General features: G+C 46.8%; 1 protein-coding gene across 1 annotated transcript in view; it reads right to left on the reverse strand.

Annotated features, from left to right (window-relative positions):
- Window positions 1-4,514: 4,514 nt before the first annotated feature.
- The window catches only part of nudcd1 (NudC domain containing 1), a 30,514-nt gene continuing 7,328 nt past the window's right edge, over window positions 4,515-27,700 (reverse strand). Inside the window, exons 6-10 of the mRNA XM_079749960.1 lie at window positions 21,067-21,274; window positions 17,556-17,700; window positions 16,236-16,361; window positions 8,265-8,424; window positions 4,515-5,842 (exon numbers count right to left, since the gene is read on the reverse strand). Of these exons, the coding sequence (XP_079606086.1) occupies window positions 5,553-5,842; window positions 8,265-8,424; window positions 16,236-16,361; window positions 17,556-17,700; window positions 21,067-21,274 (929 nt within the window). The 3' untranslated portion in view covers window positions 4,515-5,552. The remainder of the gene's footprint in view (window positions 5,843-8,264; window positions 8,425-16,235; window positions 16,362-17,555; window positions 17,701-21,066; window positions 21,275-27,700) is intronic.

Below are 27,700 nucleotides of genomic sequence, written 5' to 3' on the forward strand. Positions count from 1 at the left end.
GATGAGGATGTGTGCATTTGAATGGCAAATAGAATACCGTGCATGAGAGAATGTGTGCATGAAGGAATCTGCATGTAGGAATCTCTGCATATGTGCATGAGCGAATCTGCACAAGAGATGATGGTGAGGGGGAGAACGCTTCATTGAATGGTGGATGAATACACAGTGCATGGTTAAATTTGAGCATGAGCAAATCTTAAAATGATCTGAGGATGAGAGATTGGGGCACAGGAATGTTCAAAGTAAAGAACTCGACATTAGCATTTCATTTGAGGACGTCGTCCCGATCACGGCGAGTGCTCAACCCTGATTTACTCATAATCCAATTTGGGGGGAAATAGAATCTTTCATCTGAAGAGAAAGTATCTCTAATGGCAGCCCGATGTAATCATTAAAGGGCTTTGAAGCTCCCGCCGCAGACTATATTAATCTTCAGGCCACCCGTAACACACACCTCTGACATGCTGCCTAAGCTGCAATCAACATGTTTTAATACAACAACAACATGAACTAAGGGAGAGCCGGGTCGATTGAAACACGGGACGATTGAAACACAGCGATTTCCTCGAAAACCACGCAAGTCTTTCACGTCAAATTTCGTCACTACGTTCAGCACGCAAGACTGACCAACCCCGGGAAATTTTGTGTAATGATGTCATACTGTTCAAACGTTATCCACGCGAACCTGTTTTTGAGTGTGGAAAGTAAAATCTTTCGTGCAGAAGTTTTTTTGTAATAAACAGTTGGGTTTTTTGTTTCAGGCCATAATAATGACAATACAACAGATGAATACGTACTTAAACCTGTCCTAAAGGGTGCAATGTCAGAGTTGTGAAGTTAAGAGGCAAAAAAGGTTTAAGTGCCAGAAGTCGCTGTCGGGACGATTGAAACACTTGTTTCAAACGTCCCGCACGTCACCATTTTGTTTAAAATAAATAACAGTATGTTCAACTGTGTATCCCTAAACATGACTTAGGGCAGGGCAATAAGTAAATTAAATGAAAATGTAGTCGTCCAACTGGTATAAAAGAAGAAAGGTGAGTTTTAATCGAAATGTGCATCTTGACAATTACGCACAGGACAAAAATATTTTTTGACCTATTTAGATTGAGAAATTGTGTAAAATTTTAGCAATGACGAGTACACTAGTATGTTGTCCGGTATGTTGCATAAAAACAAGAGTAAGGTCAATAGTTTATATTTTAAATAAGCTGTGAGTACTGTAAGCTGTTTCATTCGTCCCGCATATGTGTTTCAAACGTCCCGACTAGGCGGGGTGCTTGAAACAAATGTCAACTTACGTTCAATTTACATTCTCTTATTTACGCACTTGTAACTAAGAGAATACACATGTTAGTTGTTGATCACATGGTGAAATTATTTGTATACGTAACGTCATCTTTGGAAAAGATGTTTAACTGAAAAGTGTTTCAATCGAACCCGGCTCTCCCCTAATGTACCTGTGGCCCCAAGTCTGCTATACAGAGCAAGGCTCGTGCTGAATGACACCAAGTTCAAATTATTCTCTCAATGACATTGCTATAATGATGATTATAATATTCAACATGGAATTTGGAAGTGGGTTATATTTGAGATGATGTTACTAGAGGAATATTATAGATTGAGGGCTTGATATTGGTGGTTTTAAAAATGTTTTAAGTGAGGTTCATTGCCATCCTATGAACTGAATAGACTGTGAACCATGTACTGTTAAAGGTGCTGTAGTTAAGATTCGAGAGTTGTAGAGAGAGCAGAAAAAGAGCAGATGAGAGTAAGGGTTTCAAACTAATCAAAAATAAACTCCCTCTCTGCTCCCTCCCTCCTTACACGTATCTGCCATTTACAACTGTTGCATTTCACGCACCTGTGATTGACAGGCAAGATGAATTCCCCGAACCAATCACAGAGACAGAGATGCCCTTATTGGTTAGAAATGAGCCGGGAGCGGTTGAAAATCAAACTGGGCAGACGGCTGGAAGGTTGCTAGGCCATTTCTAACGAACTATGACTCAAATAAAAATTCTTAAATCATACCTACAGCCCCTTTAAGTAATTGATTATATGCTTTTATCCAAAGCGCATGATATGACAGTGAAAGCCCAGTTAATGTACATCCTCTAAAAGTGCTTGCAGCAAAATGATAATCCAGGTTGAACCATCTCGAAGCTATCCTTAAAGGATTGGTGGGAGGTTAGAGATATCTAGAAGTGGGCTGCAGACTTTTTGGAGGAATCTACCACAGACCGTTTCCCCTGGGTGTCAAGCAACCCTCACAGGCTTTCTTTATTATTGTGAATGGAGCAGTAATGCCTGTCTGTGTGAGGGCACTGGTTTGTGTGGAGACGGGGTTGGAAGCTGGCTTGGATTGCCAGGGGAGTGTGGAGGGCGTCTGACTCTCATCCAAAAGGTTGAGAGGATAAAACTGTCTGCTTAACGACAAAATAGGAAATGGGCCCGGGGCCTAAACAGACAGGACATGGGGTGAGAGCTTCCTCCAGCTGCATGCTGTGATAAGATCTCATTACAGTCTGCGGTGGTGCGGTGGAGTTCACAGTGTTTGATTACAAGCGGGTAATAGTACTGTTGATGATAACAAAATTAAAAACAAGTGCATGCGAGTACACTGCGGTTTCTGGGGAATGGAGAATTAACTTGGTTTTTACGACTCCCATCGCAGGCAAATTTATGTATTACATACTTAAATAGATGTGTAAATCCGTTTAAAGCACATTTTTCATTTGTAACGACACAGGCACGCGGTCCATTTGCCTAGAGCCAATGTTCACGAAGCCGGACTGTAAGCTACTTACTACGAGCGTAAGCACTCCTAGTCGTGTGTTATCCCGGAAAAAAAAACAGCCCAGCGCGCTGCATGGGCTCGGCGACATCAGCACAAAAAACACCCTCGTTCGGGGAGAGAGACATCAGCGAGACGTGACAGGTAATCCCAACCACGTCGGGAGTGAAAACAGAGGAACCATACCCAAAACACACACCCATTCGATCGAACCGAGGGTAATTGAATAAGGGACTGTGAGAGAGGGCAAACTAGATTTCCCCTTAGCAAAACAATGTCCTCAGAAAAGAAAAGAGCAATTACGGCCCACCGACGGCATGTCTTGGAGCAGGAAAAGCCAATTACCTCCCAAAGGTTGGCCCCCAAACAGAGGGGTCTGAGTGCGGCGTGAGTGGTATTGACTGGCCCCGGCAATCCGTTTACAAATCACAAGCCGTATTGCCAACTCGCTGGCCCTATAGGGATTTACGATATATTTACTCGAAAGTGCACCTTGCGCAAAGTGAATAACACTAATGCTTATGAAAAGACGAATCTAAACACAGTCGTGAGTGACCCAGGGATTTTCCATTAATGTATAACGATTTGAATGAATGAAAACACCATTCACCACCGCGAGTAGCTTACTGCGTCGCGCAATTTAACGCACACCATGCACACCATTTAACGATAGAGAATACAGCACAGAGCTCCACGCTTCACCTAAACACACACACACACACACACACACACCAGCGAAGGATATCTTAGGATGATCTATCCTTAGCTGAGCTTTATAAACACACAAACCCCTTAAGGCCTACACAGACGACGGCACAAAGGTCAACACCCTTTGCTGCTTGTTAAAATATACAACCTGGCAAATCAGGGTTTACGATCAGAACACCCAGGGCTCCGGAGCTTTTGGTGCAGAGCGCTCACTCCCACGTCCTCCGCCTGTGTTTGTAATCGCTCTTCCTGCACACTTCTTGAACACACAGTAGATAAATATGTGATGTTAAGTGGGCTGCATTTATACGGGGCCACCAAGGAAACCTCAGGAACTTCACCTGCTCTCTTTTAATGGAAGAGCACTTAAGTGCTCTTCCATTCAAATAAAAATAAAAATCTTAATTTCTAACTATTCGCTGACACTTAATTGTCAGCGAGTTCGTTAGAAATTAATATTTTTTCTGATATAGTTACAGTACAGGCAGGATCTTTAAATAATACGGGATAAAGGTCAAGGTACTGTAAAAAGCGGAGCATCGGTTTATTCGTTTGTGGACAATCTTTTATCACGTTTGTATACAACTACATTAAAGCCGCACTAAATATAACCTTTAAAACTAAAGGTTCCATTAAAGTCAAATTGACATGGTTTTGTCACTTATCTATCTTGTCTTCATGCATTACTTTCCTTTATTGCTCTTTCTGTACTTGGTAATGAGTATGTCATTCTGTTTTATGCACACATACTCTGTTTGTGTGTGTGTGTGTGTGTGTGTGTCCGTTCGTCTGTCCTACAGGCATGTACTGTCTATAGACACATAGTGCTCAGGTTTTATTCAATAGCGCCATAACAAACTGCGGTCCAGTCCTGTTGCCATGGCGATCAGGCATCGACCTTAAACATTTCCTACCGTGGTTACAAGAAGTCAGCATTAATCACAGAGTACCCCCCCCCCCCCCTCCTTGCCCCATCCCCCCACAATATCTAATTTTCCGTGAGCACTTTCGGAAATTAAGGAGCGGGTTTAATTATTTTTAACTGCAACTCAGATATAATTACATTATGTTCCATGATGAAGAAGCCTCAACTTTTTTGCGTGGCTTTTGTTCAGGTCGGCCTCATCCGTCGTCCAGAGTATCCACGCCAACGACTCAATTCCCCCAACGCGAAACCCCCACGAATACAGAGGAACGCAGACCGGGGTCAATGTGCAATATTCTCATGGAAATTAATGGAATTGAAAGCGGACACGTTGAGGCAGGAAAGAGGGTCTTCCTGGGAGGACAATTTTCTTTGAGATTGTCCGACGCCGTGTGCTGTGACCACGCTCTCTTCTTCCGTCAGTACACCATCGTTAGGTGTGGCTGTGATATGATGTATATCTCATGGAGATAGTGTCTCACGTAACATGGGACTATATTTCCATGGGCTGGGTGATTATATGAAGGAAACGGGGGCTGACTTGAGACTTCTGAGTTAAGGCACCAAAGGAAGGTTCTAGAAGGTGTAACGATTGCAGGAAAAACGTCTTGTCTCTTTTTATAAAACTATTAACATTGTAATTATTTTAACGAATAACCATATAATGGTGGTTACACGTATATTCATGAACACTTAATACTAAGTACTAAAAATACTAAATGCATTCAGGTTTATAAAACGTGAGTATGTTGTTATTCGGCACAGTGAACGATTAACAAAGTAGGTACAAAGTAGCCGCCTGTCCCCGTCTACGACAGTTGATTTAATGACACTGCACATAAAGACACACGGGGAACACAATAAAAGCTGTTGGATTACGTATCACTTTGGAATGGATGATTCTTCAGAATGGCTTCAGTATTAAAGAGTAACCGAACACGACAACGAAACAACAGAAACAGCACCCCCTATGGTCCATCGCGTGTAATCGCACTCCTTTACCATATTAAATCCCAGCCAATTCGAAGTTGGAAGCCTATGGAAGGAGACAGTCCCTGTGTTCGGAACTTTTGTGATTGGTCACCCCTCCGAGTTTCAAACCTAGTCGCTGTTGACCTTGACCTAGTTGTTGTTGACCTTGAGCACGAAGAGGTTTTTTTCCGTCAGGACGAACAGCCTCTCGTTGGAGGCCCTGAAGCCCAACACCGGGTTGGCCGAGTCCAGGCTGGCGACCTGTTGCTTGGCGACCTGCCCCACCTGGCGGCCCTGCTTGCGGTTGAACAGCACCGTGTCGACAGGTGCCGGCTGGCGGTAGATGAACGCACGGCGGAGACATTCGCCCAGCGCCGCGTAGGAGAAGTCCGGAGCGCATGTCGAGAACTTTTTGTCCCGTTTCGACGCCTGGACGTAACCTGAGCGAGATAAAAAGAGGGGGGGGGGGGGTTTAGGTTTAACATGTGACTCAAGAGGACCAATCACAGCAAGGAATGAGAATAAGGTGAGATGAGAGGGATTTTAGGTTCAACTGCCATGTGATTAGAAAGGACCAATCACAGCAAGGAATGAGAATGTGGTGAGACAAGGTGGATTTTGGGTTCAACTGTCATGTGACCAAAAAAGGACCAATCACGGCAAGGAATGAGAATAAGGTGAGATGAGATATGGGTTGACTATAAATAAAGATTAAAAACATCTACTCTGTGATCTTAGGAGCTGTCTCCATGATAAGATAACAATAGATATCAATTTATGACTGATTTGAGACACAATTAGACAAACATAAGATGATTACAGAGGAGATGATAAGACGAATGCTTACAGCTATGATAAGGAGATTAGGGATCACACCCAATACCTTTCGGCTGGACGTCCCTGAACACCCTATCCATTAGACCACCCTGCCCCTAAGTACTATGCTGTCAGTTTCTAACTGAGTGACTGCAAATACAGGCTAAACACATCATGTTACCAAAGTACACTCAAGACGACTACACTTCTACCATGTCAAACCATACCTCGGTGCAAACACTGGGTTCCTAAGCTCTGTTCTAGTGCCAGAGACGAAATCAATTTTCTCAGCCACGCGTCTCTTTGGATCGCATCCGGCAGGTTGGATTGTAAATACTTAAATGGGGTGAGAACCGGCTTTAGATCCCTTCCTATATTTAAAACACATCCGTAGACCCAACCTCTTCTGAGAACTTCTCATAAACTAACTTTGTTGTTTTCAGCTCTGATGTTGACTTTAGAAGGTTGATCTGCCGATATGGACTGTCTCTGTGTCTCTGAGATGCAACTATTGCTCATGAATAAATCAAATCGATAACAGCACTTACTTTGAGTTCCACTGATGCCTTTAGCTACCCTGCGTCGGCCTTGCAGCACAAAGCCTTTTTGTTGTTACTCCAATTCTGACGACACACTTTGATTGTTCTCAGCCTCCCCGATGAGTGCGCACGCCAACCCTCTCAGGCAGTGATGACACGATACACCGACTACTGTCCTTCCTCACTGACGCAACATTGGAGCAGGGAAAAGGTGTGTGAGTGCTTTTCCTTCATATTCCTCCATTTCCGGCTACTATTGTCCATCTTTTGAGCCGCTGAAAAACCTGTGATGACACACCGTGTGTTTGTGTGTCTGCCGTCTTTCCATGGGCACCCATAGAGTGCCTTTCCATTGCCAATTGGCTCATGGATTCAGTAACTTGGCGAAAGACTGCAAGTGGAGTAGCTAACAAAAAACCTGTGAATCATTTCAATATCTGCGGAGAACCACATTGAAATGATCACCCGTTCCATATTTTATTGAGTTTAATTTCCTGTGCCCATGACATCACTTCCTTTCCACCGAGCTCTGCAAATACTGATTCAGTGGGTGTGACCTTAAAGACCTCTGCAACAATGCCATTGAAGGTCCAAAAAAATAAGGTTTCTGAATAAGCTTCTGATTGTAAATGCAGTTTTAAAATCTCTCTCCCAGTGGATTGGATTACTTGTGCTGGCTTGTCCCAGCAACCCCCGGAACCAGTCAGCTAACACTTCCAAGCGTTACCCCAGGGGCTGAGAATGAATCCCCAAATTTCTCTCAAAACAACAAACCAAGCAACATACCTGTTCCTGCATTTTTCAGGAGCAGGTCAGAATTGGGATGCCTACAGCCAGACTGCAACCATTGTTTTGTAGAGCCCAGAGCCTTTTGTTTGGGAGTCAGACCCCCGTGCCACGCTCCACCCTCCTGCCCCACCCTGGATAGGCTCTGACGTCCTTGCGCAGTCAGACGTTGGTTCGTGCCAAGGGCATCTACGCTTACCCGGACCTTAGAAGGGGACCATTCCACTCAGCTCATTTTCTAATATAGGAGAGTGCTGCTTCATATGTATTGTTGCAGCCTGCAGCATCTGCTCTGAAGAGTTTGTGGAATCGATTTGTAATTTTTCCAAATCTGACCGATAGAGTAAAACAAATCAAGGGCAAATTCTGTCACCGGTCCAACAGAGCTGCTTCTGCAGACCACGATTTCTTCGCAACATGCGTTGCATATGAAGCAGTTCTCTGGTATATTAGAAAATAGCAGGTTCCTCTTAAACCCAGGGTGGGAGCATCTCTTACCCAGGGTGGGGGGCCTCCCTTACCCAGGGTGGGTGCCTCTCTTACCCAGGGGGGGTGAGTCTCTCCTCCAGGGTGGTTGCCTCTCTTACCCAGGGTGGTAGCATCTCTTACCCGGGGTGGGTACCTCTCTTACCCAGGGTGAGTTTGTCTCTTACCCAGGCTGGGTGCGTCCCTTACCAAGGGTCTGTGTGGCTCTCCCCCAGGCTGTGTGTGTGTCTCTTACCCAGGGCGTTGAAGGTGGCGATGTGCTCCCACATGGCGTCGGTCTGACCGGGGCGGGGCTGCCACACCAGGGCGTCCACGTCGTGGCGGAGGCACAGGCAGGGCATCTCGGAGGGGTCGGCGTCCACCGTGAACAGGTACTGGTGGCTCCCCAGATTCACCTGTGGAGCGGATTGGTGGAGTTTAGACGCTTTTACACAAAGGGAGGGTGAATGGATATGTTTGTCGTTAAAGGTGACATATTATACCACCAGGTGCGAGTGTGATTATTGGACACGCCCACTTGTGATGTCAGAAGAGGCAGCTAATGACACTCACACCTGGTGGTATGATGTGTCACCTTTAAGGAGCGTGATTCTCCATGGGTTGGGAATCTTGATTTCTGCAGGAATCGTGCTGATGACTGGATAAAGTCGGCAAACATTGGGACACCTTCCTGTACATATATAAATGTATGTATGCACCAATGTTTTTATGGTTTCAGGTTGAATGTTTCCATGAATGAGAGTACAACAGGTTTGACTTCAGTGCTTTGCTCAAAGGGGCTGGTTGATCGCTATGACAACAGTCTTTAAAGCAGTTCTCAAACGTGTTTTACACGCGACGCTACACACACACACACACACACACACACACACACACACACACACACACACACACACACACTGTCTATTCGTGTCTGGGCTGATATCCTTCAAGAGGGAACATTAATTCATACCCAGGCAGGGAAATCAGAGGAGTGTAAGCGATGACAAAGTGTGTGTGTCCCGACACCAGAGTGCATGCCTGTACATTAACTGAGTTGTGTAACGAACTAGACCATGTCTAGTTAGCATGTGGAGGGCTCTTTCGCAATGGGATTACCCACAATGCCACACGGTGCCCCAGGGGTACCCCCAACCCGATAAGACGCTGAGCAATATATACAGAGATCAACCCTGGCTATGCTAAACCCGCTGTGGGATCACAGTGAAATACTCTATCACGTCCATAGATTTACAACACGCACACCATCCATCACAATGCAATTACACTTTTAATTCCACTTTTCTTCCAATTCACCCTGATTAGCTGTGGAGCAGGCACCACTCCCACTGCTCAGACCTCAATATTAATTACATTCAAAGCACTGTGTGTGTGCTGTGCCCGACCCCCCCCCCCTCCTAATCCCCTCAGGTTGCGGGGTCCCCCTTAGGTCTAAACCCCGCTCAGAACACACAGGCCTACGCCCAACACAAAACACGACAACAACCCACGATGGGTGATTCTTGCCTGCTTTCCCTCCGATCCCTTAAGCAAGCGCAAGCACTGGATCGGCGGGATCCAACCTATAATCTAACAGAAGGTCGGTCGGCCTCCACTCAAACACCTCCGTCTGGCCGGTGTCAAGGGTTCGGCGGTATATAGGTTCCACACCCGGGGTCATAAGAGCCACGGGATCCATGGATTGGAGAGCGCCGTGTAGCTCGCTGGCCGTGATCACATGTCTTTGTAGTAGCCTTAGTGGGGTTCCGAGGTCAGTGGCGGAGCGCGTGTGTGTTGCCATGGTCACCGTAGCACAGAGAAACAGTCACAGTGGAAGCTAGTTAGGTGAGTGCTGCATGCAGCGCTCAACTATTGTTCTTCATAAGTTTTATTCTCTTTCTTTCTTCTTTATTATGCTCTACAAAATTTGGGACCCATCTCCTTTCTCAATATTTCAACTAGAGACTCCATTCAAATTTTAAAATGTTCAGAATGGCTTGGAATCGCTCGCTTCTTTTCAGATTTTTTTAATATTTTATACATTTTAAGATATTCTACTTTTAAAATACTATATATTTTTTAACATGGGAGTCAATGGGAGGACGACAGAGCCTTCCTCTGGCACTTCAACTGTTTAAGACGTAACTGAATCAATTTTCAACCGATTATCTTCGTTCAAACCATTTAACAAATCTACAAACTTGTATCTTTAATAATATCCAAGCGGAACTTCAATATCATTTTGACTTTCTTCAGAATCACAGTTTTAGTTTCATTCGGGCTTTTTTTTCAGCCGTTTTCATTGAACACGTCTGCCCATTCTGACACTCTTACTCCTGAAGACATTGTAACTCAATAATTTTTCAACCGTTTACCTTCGGTCAAACCATTTAACAAATTTTACAAACTTGTATCTTCAACAATATCCAAACGAAATTTCGATATTATTTAAACTTTATTCAGAATCAGTTTTAGTTTCATACCGGCTTCGTTTTCAGCTGGTCTCATTGATTTACGTTGACCCTGGAGCGTGAGGACATTCAGCAGTGTTGCCCGATTGGGCGTTTTTCCCCGCTGGATTGGGCTACTTTTGGAGGACGTTCAGGCTGTTTTTCCTGCTCTATTGGACTACTTTTAATCATGCACCGGCTCACTATTCTCTTAAAAGCCACACACACACACACACACACACACACACACAGACACACACACACACACACACACACACCAGTGCAGTGCAGGGCAATACATTTGACCTTTCAGATACTTCAGTTCAATTCATTTTACATGTCTGCATTTTTAGCATTGCTTTGCGCTTTTCATTCAGCTGTCACTCTATTTGTTTCCAACCATTTACTTTTTCTTAAATGGTGTGCATGTTTACATTTTTTACTCCATTTAGACTTTTGAACTTTTGTTCAAATCCCTTCACTTGATTTAAGCCATTTAACGTTTCTTTATGTCTTAATCTATGTGGCTTTATTAAAAAATATTTTCAACCTCACTTTGTACTACAGCACTCACCGCATTTTCTGCAGGAAATGCATTTTCTAGTTACATATGATCTACTAATTCTAAGTGGCTTGATGTATTTATAAATACAAGCCCAACAAACTTTTCTAATCCGAAACCTCTTAGTGTGTTCTGTGGATATTGGTAGGTAGACAACGCTAATTGTGTAGAACAATGCATTCAAGTGTATCTTACTTAATTTTAAATGATCCTGCTCCAACTCTGAAGGTATTAACCATTTCAGTTAAAGTATCAAAACACAAATACAAAGGAACATCAAATCTTAATGAAGTCATTAGAATAAACTAATACACTTTAATACCATGTAACAGCTTTTTGATTGCTAGTCATGCATACCTTCATTAATCTTGTTTGCTAATATTTCCGGATTCAGAAGCAGTGCATATCATTTATAAGGGCTTTGAAATGAAACACATGTCAAAATAAGATGAGGCACAGGAAATTTAAGTTTCTGGCTCATTATTTTTAACTGTAGCACCCTTTCTCTGGCACCAACACGCACTCTGGCACCGACACGAATGCACACACACACACACACACACACACACATTCCTGTCTTATTTTGCCGCCTGCCCTTATCGACCTGAGCAGAGTGAATCCTTGATTCTGCACCTGGGTCTGGCTGGCTGGTTTGGCTGGTGGAAGGTGTGAACTCACTTATTTGTGCCGCAAATTTGTTGTCGATTCCCTTCCCATCAGGAAGACAAGCCCAAGCAGAAATAATTCCACAAACAAGCATAACATTTTTGGCATAGTTCAACGCTACTTATTCTACCAAACGGCATGGAAGACTTCTCTTTAGGCAGAAGCACTCGTATCCAAGGCAACTGACCGTGACTTCTTTCAGAGATCTTGCTCTAGAATGCCTCCAGGTACATTGGGCTTTGAACCCAGGACCTTTCAGTTGGCACTAGTGAAACACCCTAATCGCTACAATGCCCTGCCCTGAACCTACAATACCTATAGTAACACGCAATAACATTACATTGAGGGCAGTTGGCTGACATTTTATCCAAAGCTTAAAACCATTCATACACCCCTGGTGGCGTCACCCATGCAAGGCAAGGGCCAGCCCAACCCAGTTAGGGTGAGGTGTCTCGCTCAGGCAAGAAGGAGAAGCCGGGGATCGAACTAGCAACCTTCCGGTGTCAAGTGAAGCCGCTCTACCTCCTGAGCCGTGTCGCCAGACTCCTCCGTCTACGCCCGTCCATTATTAATCAATACCACACTGAACAGTGAAACTGACTGCAGCAGAATCCGGTAACCACAGCTCTGCAAGGTTTGTTAATCAATAGTCGATTTTGTGGACAGGAACTATTTAAACACCTGCTGCCAATTCCCGTTAACGAGCACACCTGGTGGGGGGGGGCGGTGAGTAATTTGTGTGTTAATTACTTACGCCCGGCGCCCTGATTGCTGTTTAGCATGGGCCCGGTTCACAGAGAGACAGGAGAACATCCTATCTGATGTTGCTATGCACAGAGACATCCCACGGTCTGACCTTTCAGGCTCATGTTGATAGTAAATACTGCGTACAATTATGATAGACGTGATGTTATTCACGTTAGCATTTTCATTGTTGTTATTATAAATATTAGCATGACGGTATTGATCCAAGATAAAAATGTAAAAAAAATGGTATTAATTATATTTTATTATGGTATTATTATTGTATTCATATCATATTTAAGATGTTTATATTATACTTTAGGTTATTATAACTGTACTCTAAAGGAGTTTTGTATATTTTTTATTGGGCTTTAAGAACATCCAATAAAGGATTTTAGGTCGCAATCAAAACACTAATGGGGGGTTTGAAAAACGCCTTGTCAGAAAAAAGTGCATTTTGTTTCCATAATGTGTCCCTCTTTCCGCCTGTCTGTCTACTTTGACGAAAGGATTTAATATCAACAATGGGATGGCTCTGCTGAATTATAAAGATTAATCAAGGATATAAAAAATGTCTATGAAACAGATGCAGGACCTTTTGTACAGGATTTAATTTTCATGTGTGCATACGTGCGTGAGGTTTTAAGAGCGAAGATAAGGGTGGGAAGATGGATAGTGAGTCCGCGAGAGAGAGAGAGAGATAGAGAGAGAGAGAGAGAGAGAGAGAGAGAGAGACAGTGGTAGAGAGAGACAAGGAGACACTGTTAGAGACAGAGTGAGTGAAGGACTCAGACAGAGAGGTTGTGACTGACAGACAGACAGACAGACAGACAGACAGACAGACAGACAGACAGATGTGAGGTAGATAGACAGACAGAGAGACAGGCAGAGAGAGACAGGCAGAGAGAGAGAGACGGGCTGGGAGATGCAATAAGGAAGAGCCGGGCGACGCCTCAGTACACAGACAGCAGATGTCAGGAAGAGCAGCAGAGAGACCTCCTGTGACGGCCCCTTATCACCTTCCCGGCGGGACCACATAGCAACTAACCTTTCACAGAGCGACGGGACCAACTGTTTGTTTAGCTCTGCCCTCCGCGCTGCCTCAGCTAACCCCAGCTGAACCAAGACATCGCGCTCCCGTTCTCGCTGCCCTGTCACCGGGAAGGAAGAACCGGCTGGGCCAATGCTTGGACCGCCGGGGTGTTTCATATTGGGCCGTGATATCGCTTTTCTAATCCCGTTTTATAGGGTACGCTATTAAACTAATGATTAGTTAGTGAAGGCAATTATCTTAATGGTTGTTTGATAATTGATGGTTAGTTTCTAAGGATGGTTTCCATTCCTTTTAATGGTTCTTGAACCGGGTCGGCCAGAGTTTAATGTGTTGAACCATTCTGTTCTTTTTAAATCATGTTTTTCTTCTGTTTCACGACTCCTAATACCCTGCTTTACTTTTGATACATGTCGTTTTATACTTGGATCATTCGAATAATTTTAATGCTAAACCTAGGAAATTGTCGCAATTATAATCATGATTATTCTCGACAGAAACTACAGCTCAATTCTTTATAAAGCCCTCAGAAAAAACATGCTGTGTGACCAAGAGTTCTGCTTGGCGTAGAGGGTTAGGGTTTGTTCGTAGTACCACAACTACTACTAGCAATAATTATTGTATTCAAAGACCTATGAACATGACGCATGACACATACACAACCCCCACCAACCCCCACCCCGTGGGGGTGGGTGGCGTGCGGGAGGCGCTTCATGAGGCTCACTTAGTGGCGGCGGCGGCCTCCGCGGTCCGCGTAATGGACCCGCCGTATTCCGCCGTACACAGGCCTTTTATCCTCTCTTATATCCGCTCTCTCATTCATTCGTGCTCCCTGCGTCCTGTGCCTCCACTCATGGTTCTCTATTAGCCCGCCTCTGTCATTGTGTTCAGCCTCACACACACACACACACACACACACACACACACACACACACACACACACACACACACACACACACACACACACACACCCCTAGTACCTTGACCACCACCCACCTCGTTTCAAAAGGCGACGGGGGGGATCGCCACGGATAATACATGCAAGGTGGGTTATACATGCTCGAGGGCCATCGAGGCGCAGAGCCTTCCCATCACACGAGACCTTGTGTGTGTTTCTCCTTCAACACACGTGGAACTGACTATCTCCTTCTATTCCTGGTCCTCTTGGCGCCGTCTGCTGCTGCCCTCGCCTACACAATGGCTGTTCTTTTCATTAGTGTATGTCGCGGTTTTATGCAGCTTGGTTTGTTGTTATGCATCTTTTCCTGTGAAGCGCTTTGTAACTTTTTGTAGGAATGGGGTAGAAGAGTGATTGAGCAGGGCGTTACGACCCAACTGTGTCCATCCAGTTTTGAATGCGTCGGTGGCTCAGTTCGATATATTTTGTTATATATGTATTGATAAAAACACAGCATCTCCTCATCAACCATGTCCACAGGTCCATCCGAATTCGTGAGCCTCAAGTATTTTCTTACAAAGCTTGGCTTTTCATGGCTTGCGATGAAAAGGTGTTATTTCCTAAATGCTCGGCCGGGGAAATAACAACAACAACACACTGTGTTATCTATAAAAACATCAAGGCAGGGTATAACATCGTTCAGGGACAGAGGAGGATTTGGACCGCCAGGTCTATTGATAAGGAGAAATGAAGGAATGAAAGAAGGGTTTGTGATTGAGGTGGTGCTGAACAGGCCAGGGAGATACGTGGTCACCACCATCGCATGATAAAACATAAAACACTTTGTTAAAAAGGGAAGAGCCCTGTTGTGTCGGGCTTCATGGGATTGAGACTGCGATATTGATTTACTTTTTGTGCGACAATTCCAAGGAAATAGCGACCGATTGAAACCATACGCAGACAAATAAGTCGCCTGAAGCTATTGTTGGTTTGTCTTGCCCTGGAGGCATGACAGCTGTGTTCACACAATTAACAAAATAAAAATTTTTTTTAAAAGAACGAACGAATGGAAATTGTTTCCTGGGGAACAAGCGAAAAATAATGAAATTCAAAAGGCAGACTCTCTCATACGCACACACCACTGGGACCCACGGATTGCTGTGAAACTGTCCTTAAAGACATAAGGCTGTTCCTGCCTCTCCGACGCAACGAGACGCACGGAGGATGATCTGAACTCCTAATCTCCTCAGATCTCAGCCCCGGCGGTTGCCCTGCGCTGTGGACGCCACCCATTTGCTATGGAGAGAGAAGATCCTCAAACCCGATTGGCTGAGGAGGTTCTTCTGAGCCGCCAGGGGGACGGAGCCAGACGGCTCTCACTCGGCTCAAGTGGACCCCCACCTGAAGAGCCTGGAAGGGGGCTTAGGCTGGGTCATTTCTATTTGCCTAGAAAGGACTGTGTGAGAGAGAGAGAGAGAGAGAGAGAGAGAGAGAGAGAGAGAGAGAGAGAGAGAGAGAGAGAGAGAGAGAGAGAGAGAGAGAGAGAGAGAGAGAGAGAGAGAGAGAGAGAGAGAGCGAGAGAGAGCAAGAGTGTGTAAGAGTGTGTGTGTGTGTGTGTGTGTGTAAGAGTGTGTGTGTGTGTGTGTGTGTGTGTGTGTGTGTGTGTGTGTGTGTGTGTGTGTGTGTGTGTGTGTGTGTGTGTGTGAGTGATAGAGAGACAGAGAAGGACCTGGACAGACAGTGAGACAGACAGACAGAGAGAGACTGAGACAAAGAGAGCGAGAGAGGGAAAAAGGGACATCGATGGAGAGAGAGCGATAGCGGTAGTCCAGAGCGATAAAGAGAGTCCGACTCACCACCTGAGTGGGCTTCAGTGTCCCTCCATCAAAGTGTGTGAGGCTGGAGCTGTCCTCTGGGAACCCGTCGCAATCCTCCAGCTCCTGAGAGTTGCAGGGAGGCTTTTCTGCCTCACCATTTGCATTCTGGGGAACATAGGGAGAATTGAAAGGGGCATGACAACACCGTTGTAAGGGCAAAATCACGGGTTTACATCAAACGAATATGAGTCAGTTTTAGTATTTTTCTTTTCACATCTATTACTTTTCTTTAATGCATTTCGTATAGGAGACCGGCAGCGGCTTTGAATGCAAAAACGCCATTAAAACAGAACCTTTTACTTACACACCTGGCAAGACAAAGATAATAGACCACAAAAGACCGCACAGAGAGCTGGTCCGGAATATTCCGGTAGAAAACATCCCATGAATACATTCAACCCTATAAATTGGCTTGATTTGTACCGGAAGCCCTCGAGGTTCCTGAGAGGAGGCTACTAATGAAAAGCAGCCCGGGGCCGAGAGTGGAGAGAGGGGAGTGAGACATTAGAGATAGCTGGACGTGAGAGGGGGAGGTGGGGTGGAGATCGAAGGAACTGGGGGGGGGAACAAGAGAGAAGAGGGGGGTGAGGGGAGAGGATGGGGAGGGGAGGGAGGAGAATGAATGAGGAGAGGGTTAGAGGAGAGATTGACAAGAGGAGAGAGTAGAGGGAGAAGGGAGGGAAGGGGTGAGAGGGAAGAGGAGGGGAGGGAGGTGGATGGGAGAGAAGGGGGGAGAGGGAGAGAGGAAAGGGGGAGAGGGAGGCAGCAGGAGACGAGGGGATGAGGAAGATGAGAGAGGAGAAGAGGAAGAGCAGTGGCAGTTAAGAAGATGAGAGAGAGCGCAAATAGGAGGGGGGAGGGAGAGAGGAGAAGGATTGGTGGAGGATGGTGTCTTGGCCCCCCTGCTGCTACGTACATATCTGGCTTGCTACAGAGGTGGGGCCGGTCCAAGACAAGTACAGGATCAGACAGATTCTCTATGTTGTGTGTGTGTGTGTGTGTGTATGTGTGTGTGTGTATATGTGTGTGTGTGTTTTAGTGTGTGTGTCTTGGTGTGTTTTGGTGTGTGTGTGTGTGTGTGTTTTGGAGTGTGTGTGTGTGTGTGTTTTGGTGTGTGTGTGCGTGTGTTTTGGTGTGTGTGTGTGTGTGTTTTGGTGTGTGTGTGTGTGTGTTTTGGTGTGTGTGTGTGTTTTGGTGTGTGTGTGTGTGTTTTGGTGTGTGTGTGTGAGTGTGTGTTTTGGTGTGTGTGTGTGTGTGTGTTTTGGTGTGTGTTTTGGTGTGCGTGCGTGCGTCTCTCACCAGGTCGTCCACGGTGAGGTAGGTCAGTCTCTCGTGGATCAGGGCTGCCTGCTCCTCGCTCACCACGTACTCCCCCCCGCCGTCCCCCGGGACCAGCTCCGGCCACGTGGACCCCTCCTCCAGCTTCTGCAGGGTCACCTCCAGGCTGGGGAGGGGACACACCCGGTCAGACAGGAGCCGGGCTCAGCTGGGAGACCATCGGCCGACGCCCGGCGACCGGTAACCTCTGGGGACGGCGGGGAATAGTCCCGGGGCTCCGGTGGAGACGGATCACCGTTATTCCCGATCTCCAGGCCAAGGCTTCCCCTTCCTCGCTGTGTAATTAATCTGATTTTGATCGCGAGTTCGGTCTCCAAACTAATATAATCGAGTTGAAACGATATATATATATATATATATATGTTATTTTTTTGTAGCTGGATACATATTTGTACATCATTTTCTGTTTGAACATTTTCATTTTGCGTATTTTCTTAAATGGGGAAACTTCAAAGTGCTCAGTTACAAAGTGTTTTTTTTGTAGAAAAATGCTGAATAAATGCATCATGTTTTCAAACTAAAAAATTATTGGATAATCGTGATTTCAATATTGACCAAAGTAATCATGATTATAATTTTTTCCATCGTCCAGCAGCCCTAGTGCACCGTGCTTGTTGTTCACAGTCCGAATAGCAACTCCAGAGGAAAGATTTGAGTCGGAGTCTGGATAGTTTTAAGAGTCGCCGAGTCTGACGTTACTCCACAGAATAGACGCACGTCGATATTCGTTGTAGGTTTTTCAGGTCCAGACCGCATTGCGGCTCATCTCTCAGACGATATCCGACTGGGTGTGAGATTGTAAGCCTCCAGGTGGACTAATTAGCCGCGTGCAGCAAAGCCCGCCCAAATGTGAATCAATACTACTACTGGGGTTACAAACAAACTGGGAAACAAAAATCCTGTCCGGTTGCCTAAATATTCTGCATTCATATGCAGCTACCGGGTTATAGAAATGAAGAGCTAAACCCACTGGAGCCCGGTGGTCAGTGATCTAGTGGTTTTAAACCAGTGGTCATGTGGTCGTTTGTCTCTAGAGATCCCATCGATCCTGGTTAGGGCAACTCACGATTACACATTCAGCATATAGTTTTGCACGCACGTAGCCAGCCAGCCATAACACACACACACACACACACACACACACACACACACACACACACACACACACACACACACACACACACTTACACGTTGTGACTGATATGTAAGGAGGTAATAAAACTGTAAAAGAAATGTTAAAATACGCAGTAGTTTTAGCAGTCAACAGCTAATGACCATAACAAGGAAGGTATGATTCACAGCAGCCTATGGACGACACAGAGGGGTCGGGCTGTATGCTAAAGAACCCCCAGTGGTCTGTGGCGGGGCTTACAACCGATCCATATTCTACAGCACGCGGCTCGGCCGGGACCATGCAGGGAATATTATTCACCGCTGTACGGTTGAGTGGTGGTTATGACTTCAAAAACACATCCGCACTCAGCAGCTCTTCAGAGGACGGCTCAACTGCCATCTCGTGGCCTTTGTGGTCGAGCACCTGAGAATGGTCGGCGTACTTTGTAGTAGTGTACTCTCCTACGCCTCCCATGATGTACTTGACATCCACCAATAGAACAAGACCCGTCGACTTGGCTTGTGTTGTGATATGCAGCTACTCTGCCCCCTGTCCACTTCACTGGCTTCAGATCCTCGCTTGTTATTTCTCCGTCTCAAATCTGTTGACTCGGGCGGCAGTGGCTCAGGAGGTAGAGCGGCTTGGCTTGGAATGCATTCATACGCCATTTTACAAAGTTCCTAATGGAGAATGACAATTTTGAAATCCATTAAAACTTAGCGGTCCAGCCCCGCGATTTGTTGTAGTTAATCCGAATTCCATCGCGCGCTGCCATTGTTCCCAGTTTGACATGTGAGTGGCGTTGAACGCCTCGTCTAAATGTCAACACACGGGAAATGTAAACAACTAAACAAATAACCAAGCGACAACAATACGAGAATAAATAAATAGATATATATCCAGGCTTCGCCGTGGGAGGGTGGAGGCAGTGCGGACAAAGGGCCCGGCGAGAGGGCCCATCTGCAGCTCCACAGGGAGGGGACGGGACGCCGGCTGACAGCGCCCACAATGCCCGGCGTTATCGAAGCATTGTTCCTGTTTCTCTTCCCTTTTTATCGTGTTCAGGATCCTCCGAGCGGACACCGATCGCCGTACACACACACACACACACACACACACAGGCAGGAATACGTGTGACCACGCCCACTCAAATGTCATGCTCACACACACACACACTAAATCGCATTCATGCACAAAACCATACACACACTCAAATGACATGCTCACACACACACACAAAATCCTGTACACTCCTTTGTCATCACCACGCACAAAGACACACAGAATCACACTCACTCACAAAAACATACAAACACACTCAAATGTCATGCTTACGAACACACACTAAATAACATTCATTCACAAAACCATACACACTGAAATGACATGCTCACGCACATAAACAAAATCGCGCTCTGCACAAAATCACAGAATCACATGTCATGCTCACACACACACACACAAAATCAGGCTCACGCACAAAACCACGCACACTCAAATGTCATGCTCAAGCACACTCACCAAATCATGCTCACGCACAAATCCCACATACTCGAATGACATGCTCACGCCCACACCAGAAATCTCAAACACTCAAATGTCATGCTCACGCACACACACACACACACACACACACACACACACACACACACACACACACACTCGATGACACTTTGGACACACAACCGGTTGAGACCGCATGTTTCCACACGCACACACACACTCACACACACACACACACACACAAACACGGCATTTGATATTCCTCATCCGCTACACACGGATACTGTCGTCACTGTGACGGTTTTATCTTTTTGAAAGCGGCAGAACCAAAGAAAGAGTGTCCTTCAACTCGTCCCGAGTGCACAACAAGAAAACAAGTGTTTAACTCGTCCCGAGTGCACAACAAGAAAACAAGTGTTTTTAAGAGAGCGTCCATGAAGCTCGCTCTGTGAAACCCGAGGCCCTGCAGCAGGCTTGTGCTTCAGGCTTGTTAGTGATGGGGCGGGGTGTTCGTTGAACACGGGTAATGAATGGGTTGGAGTTGTGTAACGGTTCGAGGAGAGGTGAGAGACCTTACGCAGTGGAGGGGGGGGGGGGGGAGGGGGGGGGGGGGGGGGGGGGAGCTGTGTAGAACGGACCCTCATTCTACAGCTTCAGAGGGGAGGACTATCACACCACATGATGGAATAAGACATGGGGGGGCCCATCGAAACCGCCCATTCACCTGGATGGAGGAGCCGGGCCACACGGCTCTTACCTTAAATACACACTCACTCTTACAGGCACGCACGGACACATACAGTGCACACACACACACACACAGGCACACACACACACATACACACACACACACACCTCTTGTTGTCCTTGACGACCCAGGCACTGGCCTCCGGGTCCACGGCGGCGTGCAGCGCGCCCTCCAGGATGGGGGAGAAGCCCTGGACCCCCACGCTGAGGGAGCCCCCCGCCAGCCGGAACTGGACCTGGTCCTTGGAGAAGCCCTCGGGCATGCGGACCGACACCGTCACGTCCTCCGCCGTCTGCTGCCAGAAGTACAGAGGGTCTGGGGGGGGGAGACAGGGTTAGAGATGGTGGGAGGAGGGGGGAGACAGGGTTAGAGATGGTGGGAGGAGGGGGGAGACAGGGTTAGTGATGGTGGGAGGAGGGGGGAGGAGGGGGAGACAGGGTTAGAGATAGTGGGAGGAGGGGGGAGACAGTTAGAGATAGTGGGAGGAGGTGGGAGACAGGTTAGAGATAGTGGGAGGAGGGGGGAGACAGAGTTAGTGATGGTGGGGGGAGGGGGGAGACAGGGTTAGAGATATTGGGAGGAGGGGAGAGACAGGGGGAGAGATGGTGGGAGGAGGGGGGAGACAGGGTTAGAGATATTGGGAGGAGGGGAGAGACAGGGTGAGAGATGGTGGGAGGAGGGGGGAGACAGGTTTAGAGATGGTGGGAGGAGGGGGGAGACAGGTTAGAGATAGTGGGAGGAGGGGGGAGACAGGGTTAGTGATGGTGGGGGGAGACAGGTTTAGAGATGGTGGGAGGAGGGGGGAGACAGGTTTAGAGATGGTGGGAGGAGGGGGGAGACAGGGGGAGAGATGGTGTCAATGTTGTTGTGGCGAGTGCGGTTTATTTTGAATATGCTTTCCCCATCAAATAACAAACTCTTGCATGCAGGACTTGTTGTTGTTTTGCCGTGATCATTCGGAGGGGCTTACGGGTGTTACTAATAAGGGTCATGCTTTACCGGGGAGGGGAACCCTAGTGGTGTCCCGGCAGCCGTTCGGAAAATCCGAACCCATTTCATGGTCTGAAGCAATTTCATCTCTCCTTACCGATGCAAATGGTTCCGAAATGAATCTGTCTCCCTCTCTCTCTCTCCCTGTCTCTCACTGGGTCTCTCTCTGTCTCCCTCTCTCTCTCTCCCTGTCTCTCACTGTGTCTCTCTCTGTCTCCTCTCTCTCTCTCCCTGTCTCTCACTGGGTCTCTCTCTGTCTCCTCTCTCTGTCTCCTCTCTCTCTCATTGGGTCTCTCTCTGTCTCCTCTCTCTCTCTCCCTGTCTCTCACTGGGTCTCTCTCTGTCTCCTCTCTCTCTCTCCCTGTCTCTCACTGTGTCTCTCTCTGTCTCCTCTCTCTCTCTCCCTGTCTCTCACTGGGTCTCTCTCTGTCTCCCTCTCTGTCTCTTCTGTCTCCTCTCTCTCTCCCTCCCTCCCTCTCACTGGGTCTCTCTCTGTCTCCCTCTCTCTCTCTCTCCCTGTCTCTTCTGTATCCTCTCTCTCTCTCCCACCCTCTCACTGGGTCTCTCTCTCTTCTTCCTCATGCTGGTATTTCCATAACAAACAGTGTAATCAGGTATACACCCTGACAGGTCGTGCAGGGCTTGTTTGATACGGTTCATTTGAAAGCACTCACCCTGACACATTCAAATCTCATCTCCCAGACCATGTTAAGTCCAGAGCGGGTCTCACATTAGCAGTAAATGTCATGCATCTTGCATTGATTGAACATCCACTGTGTGTGTGTGTGTGTGTGTGTCTGTGTGTGTGTGTGTGTGTGTCCATGCAGCAATACAATTGGAAAATCCTAAATGGATCGTGATCAGGGCGGTTGCATATCGCAGTTTCAAACACACACACACACACACACACACACACACACACACACACACACACACACACACACACACACACACACACACACACACACACACACACACACACACACACCCCTTCTTCACAACCTCTTTTATAACAAATAGGCAATCTTTGAGCAGGCGGTGGCACAGATCGGCACCATGTTAACCAGTAACAGCAGAGGGCTGTCCTTTATTAATGCTGGCCCGGAGCCCCACGCAGGGATTAATAAAGAGTGACGCAGAAGACGCCTTGTTCCAAGATTAATCCTGACCAAACCTACACCCATATAGCCCTCCTCTTCACCACGACAACCACTAACCACCACCACCACCACCACCACCACCACCACCACCTTCACAATCCCCCCCCACTCACCACCTCCAACACCATGACAGCGCCCCCCACACACCATCGACCACACCACCACCACCACCACCACCGTCAAGACCCCCTCCATAGAAACCCCAACACCACCACCGTCACAATCTCCACCTTAACACCACAACCACCACCATGGCAACCCCCCCACCACCACCAGCATCATCAAGACCACCCTCCATAGCAACCCCACCCAGCCCACCGCCCCCCTCACGCCAAATGAAAACCCTGTGCCCCCTCACCCCCACGCTGGGTGGATTGGCTATTTCCTGCCAATTATAGGGCTGGAATCTGATGCCGGGAACGAATGCTTCAAGTGTCTCCTCGACTGCAGTCCGTTCCAGGAGCAATGAGAGAGATCCACACATGATGTCTGAAAGACTCACTTTTATTTGCCCCTCGAACCCTGTGTTCACCTCAGGTGAACAGGCCCTCACTGGGTCTGTGTCTGACGCACACACACACACACACACAGACACACACACACACGTCACTCTTCTCACCTCCCTCCCTCCCTCTCTCTCTCTCTCTCCCCCCTACCTCAACGCAACCAGGGCCGAGGCAAGGCGAAGCAGGGAGAGAATTACTTCCAATATGAAGCGTTATTATGTCGGAGGCGCGATGAGCCCAGATAAATCTAGATTTCAGAATGGCGGCCTGATAGGATCGTGTGGGGAAGAATGCGGTGTTATTGCTGAACATGCAAATAAAGTTCCTTCCATTATCGTATCGCGCCTGCCAAGTTCATTTAAAAAATTACTCATTCAATAAGGATTAAACCACTGCTTACATTGTGCTTGTCATAGTTGAAAAGAAAAAAATACCTAAATACAGTGTATGTATGATATTTTCTTTTATAAGCAGACTGTGGCCAGGGAATAATCTTTTTAAACCAGTGGAATCGCCGACGCGCCCAGTGGCATTAGATCATGGAATAGAGACACTGGTTTACCTCTCAAAGCGCTGCTGTCATATCATCACATCAACGTATGGATACACACACAAAGACACAGGCACACACACACATTCAAAGGCATAAGCACACACACACACTGTGGCATCCCGCCGCCGGACCTCGGACCGGGCGGGTCCGAGGACACGCAGTAGACGGGGGTTTACCGTCGCCACCCTCCAGCCGGCGACAGAGAGCACCACGTCTCTCCCCCCAATCAGCGCAATCGGAGACACCTGGCCGGAGGAAGGGAAAGGACCAGGAGCCGGGCTTAAAAGGCGCACCAGACCGGGCGAACCAGGAAGTGCCACGGAGAGAGTCCGCACCAACGGGAGAGTGACACGGCGGGAGTCCGCACCAACGGGAGAGTGACACGGAGGGAGTAAGCACCAGACCGGGCGAACGGCAAGGGACGCGGAGGGATTCCGCACAGCGCCGGGCAAGTGACACGGCGGGAGCGCTCGCTAGACCGGGAGAAGGGCGAAGCGACACGGAGGGATTCCGCACCACGCCGGCGATCTAGAGGCTCACGGAGACCCTAGCACGAGTATACAGACTATTGATTATTCTCGCAAAATAAACTCTGAAGGCGGCTTTAACCCTTGACTTCTGTGTGATTCCTACCGGGTATCTGACAATCGGGGAAACGGGTTGCCACAACACGCACACATTCAAAAGGCACGCACGCACATTCAAAAGCCACGCCCGCACGCATACACACACACACACACACACACAGCAAATCCTTTCATACGTATATTGACATGCAGCCCGGACAGATCACAGGAGAGCATTGTGCTAACAAAGGCTTTGTTGTCACGTTAATAATGTATAACCAATATGAATATATAATAAAATAGAAATTATAATTATCACTTTACTTTCTGCCTGAACCCCCATGATGAAAGGACATCCTGTAACAAGGGAAAGGGTTTCAGTCCCTTCCCCTCTCTGCTGCAAAGCCATATATTGGACAGACCAACGCTACGTAATGCAAATATAGATCTGCATTACGTATGGAAGGTTTAATGGGCTCTTTGTAAACAAATCAATCCTTTCTCCCTCATTGCGCCTACTAGGAAATCTCCCCCTCACCCCCTCTCTTTCCCTGCATCCTTTTTATCTCTCACTTCTATCTCCATCAATCGTACCTAACAATCAACATCTCTGTCTTCATCCTGCTCACTGCCACCTCTCCCTCTCTCTCACTTTGAGGCGCTCCAGTGCCTCCATGGCTTCATCTGAAAGTATAATTTCCTCCCTGGCAGTGGTGGTCTCTCAACACCAGCCGCCCGACATCCTCGGCCAACCAAGAACGCTTTTCAAAACCCTTTTCGGAGGAAAAAAGAAACCAAGACACATTTATTGCCAGGGTTCAGCGAGCAACTCTATAAAAAAAAGGCTGAATATGCTCAGCCTCGATTCAGATACAGCTGGAGATGTGCTTAATTAATCCCAGTAGGAAATGAGGGTGTACTTGTTCATTAAAAGGATCCGCATTAGCTATAAACACTGTGGTCAGCTAGTATTCCCGAGGTACACACCAAAAAGGACAGTCATGTTTAAAAAAAGAATTGGCCCTTTAAAAAGAATATGGCTGCCAAAGGCTGCAGTTATGAAACATCGACCCTGAACACGACCGCAAACCATGGAGGTATTATTAAGAACCCAGGAAGCTGAACATGGGTTCTCTTGGCCATCCAGATGGTCGGAAACTTTTAATAGCTGTCCAAATGCGAGTCTGTCTTTTGTGTGAGTGGGTTTCGACACAAGTGCATATGTTCAGTCTGAGCGGAAGTACCTTGAGATGCTCAACCTTCTACAAAGTTCCGGGAACATATCCTGGAAGTATAAATAGCACACTCTGTGAAAAGCCCAACGTGTGTTCAATGTCTGTGGCTGCCTGTATGACCAAAGGGAAGGTATAGGGGTCTCCTCCATCTAGAATCACACTATGTACCTATAACATATATCTAATAAAATAGAAAAATGGCTGGAACATCAACCTTGATTATTACCATTTAGATCGTAATAATTTTTTATGCAATTTGTTTTTCATAAAACATCTTTCTTTTGAGATGTTATGAAGGGGAGAGAGAGAGAGAGAGAGAGAGAGAGAGAGAGAGAGAGAGAGAGAGAGAGAGAGAGAGAGAGAGAGAGAGAGAGAGAGAGAGAGAGAGACTCAACGGGGACTGCCCAGCTAAGAGCTTGTTGCTCTCTCAGGAAGCCAGAGATCAGTGAGCATGCAGTCGTACACAAAAGCACAAAACCAAACTCTATTAGGACCAGAAGAAAAGATAAATCTGCCTCTATTCTAATGTTCGCCTGTTTCTATGGATACAAGCCAAGATGTTCAGGTTGGGAGGGGGAGATGGTGGAGGAGGAGGGAGTCTTTTTGTGTTGTTTTTTAAGAAGACATCATCAAAGTAGAGGCAAATTAAAGTGTTTGACGTCAAGTAAGACACAGATGACATACCACGTCAAGGACACAGAAGCACTGTGTTTGCGGTGACTTTGACTCCGATGGGGACACACACACATCGGAACCGGTTTCAACATTGAACCGGTTTCCAAACGGAGCGCGCCGTCACATTAAAACAACATACCTGATGGGTTTCACCTCAATAAAGGCCAGGGGAAGAAAGGCCGTCATAGATTATTCTGTTCTTGTTTCCGTTCTGGATTTTGCTAAAATAGTCTCAGATCTTCAGCGGGTCCATTAGTTAAAACATATAAAGGTCCTCATCAAGGTCCTCATCAACATCCTCATCATCACAAACTCCTGATCACGGAGGAGTCTCACTAGTCATCACTTCCATTGTGTTTCTTTCCTGCAGCGTGTTTATGCGCAATCAAGCTGTTGCACTCAAATTATGCCTAAGTATGATGAGAGTCTGTTGATGAAAGTTTCTTGTCGTGTCCTCTGGGCTTTTTGTTGAACCTCGGCGCGGCACGCGATGTCTCTGGGTCTGTTCACCCCATCGATTAGAATACAAAGCGCCGTTAAACGGATGATTTAGACCCCTGACCACAGATAGACTGTGACTAGACAGTAGCTAGGTAGCGGTATAGTTACGTTTGTCGTTGGGTGGCAGCCGTCTTTGAAAAAAGTTGTGTATTCATTCAAGGAGTTTTTTCCCGTTAAACTTCAGTGATTTAATGAGCTCTTCCAGTTGTTATTTTTCATCCATTCTTAAAATACGTTTGCAAGATTGGACTCCTCATCTTACATTGCTTTGTAGCAGCTTGTGACTAGAAACGCAGTGAGATGTCTCCATTCTGAACTAACAATGGAGCCCAATGCTTTGAAGAAGTTAATAAACTAAGATGAATCCCTTATGCAAAAGCCACTCAGCGGCTGAACCCACGAGTGCCCTGACCAAGTAGGCACTACATTTACATTGACATCGAGGGCATCTGGCAGACGCTTTTATCCTCAGCGACGTACAATAAGTACATGTGTCAGAGGAAAGAGAAACACCAATAGATCGCTGTGGGTACAGTAAGGATGTTCACAGAACAA

This window comes from Pollachius pollachius (assembly GCF_949987615.1).
Source record: "Pollachius pollachius genome assembly, chromosome: 13".
Classification (NCBI taxonomy): domain Eukaryota; kingdom Metazoa; phylum Chordata; class Actinopteri; order Gadiformes; family Gadidae; genus Pollachius; species Pollachius pollachius.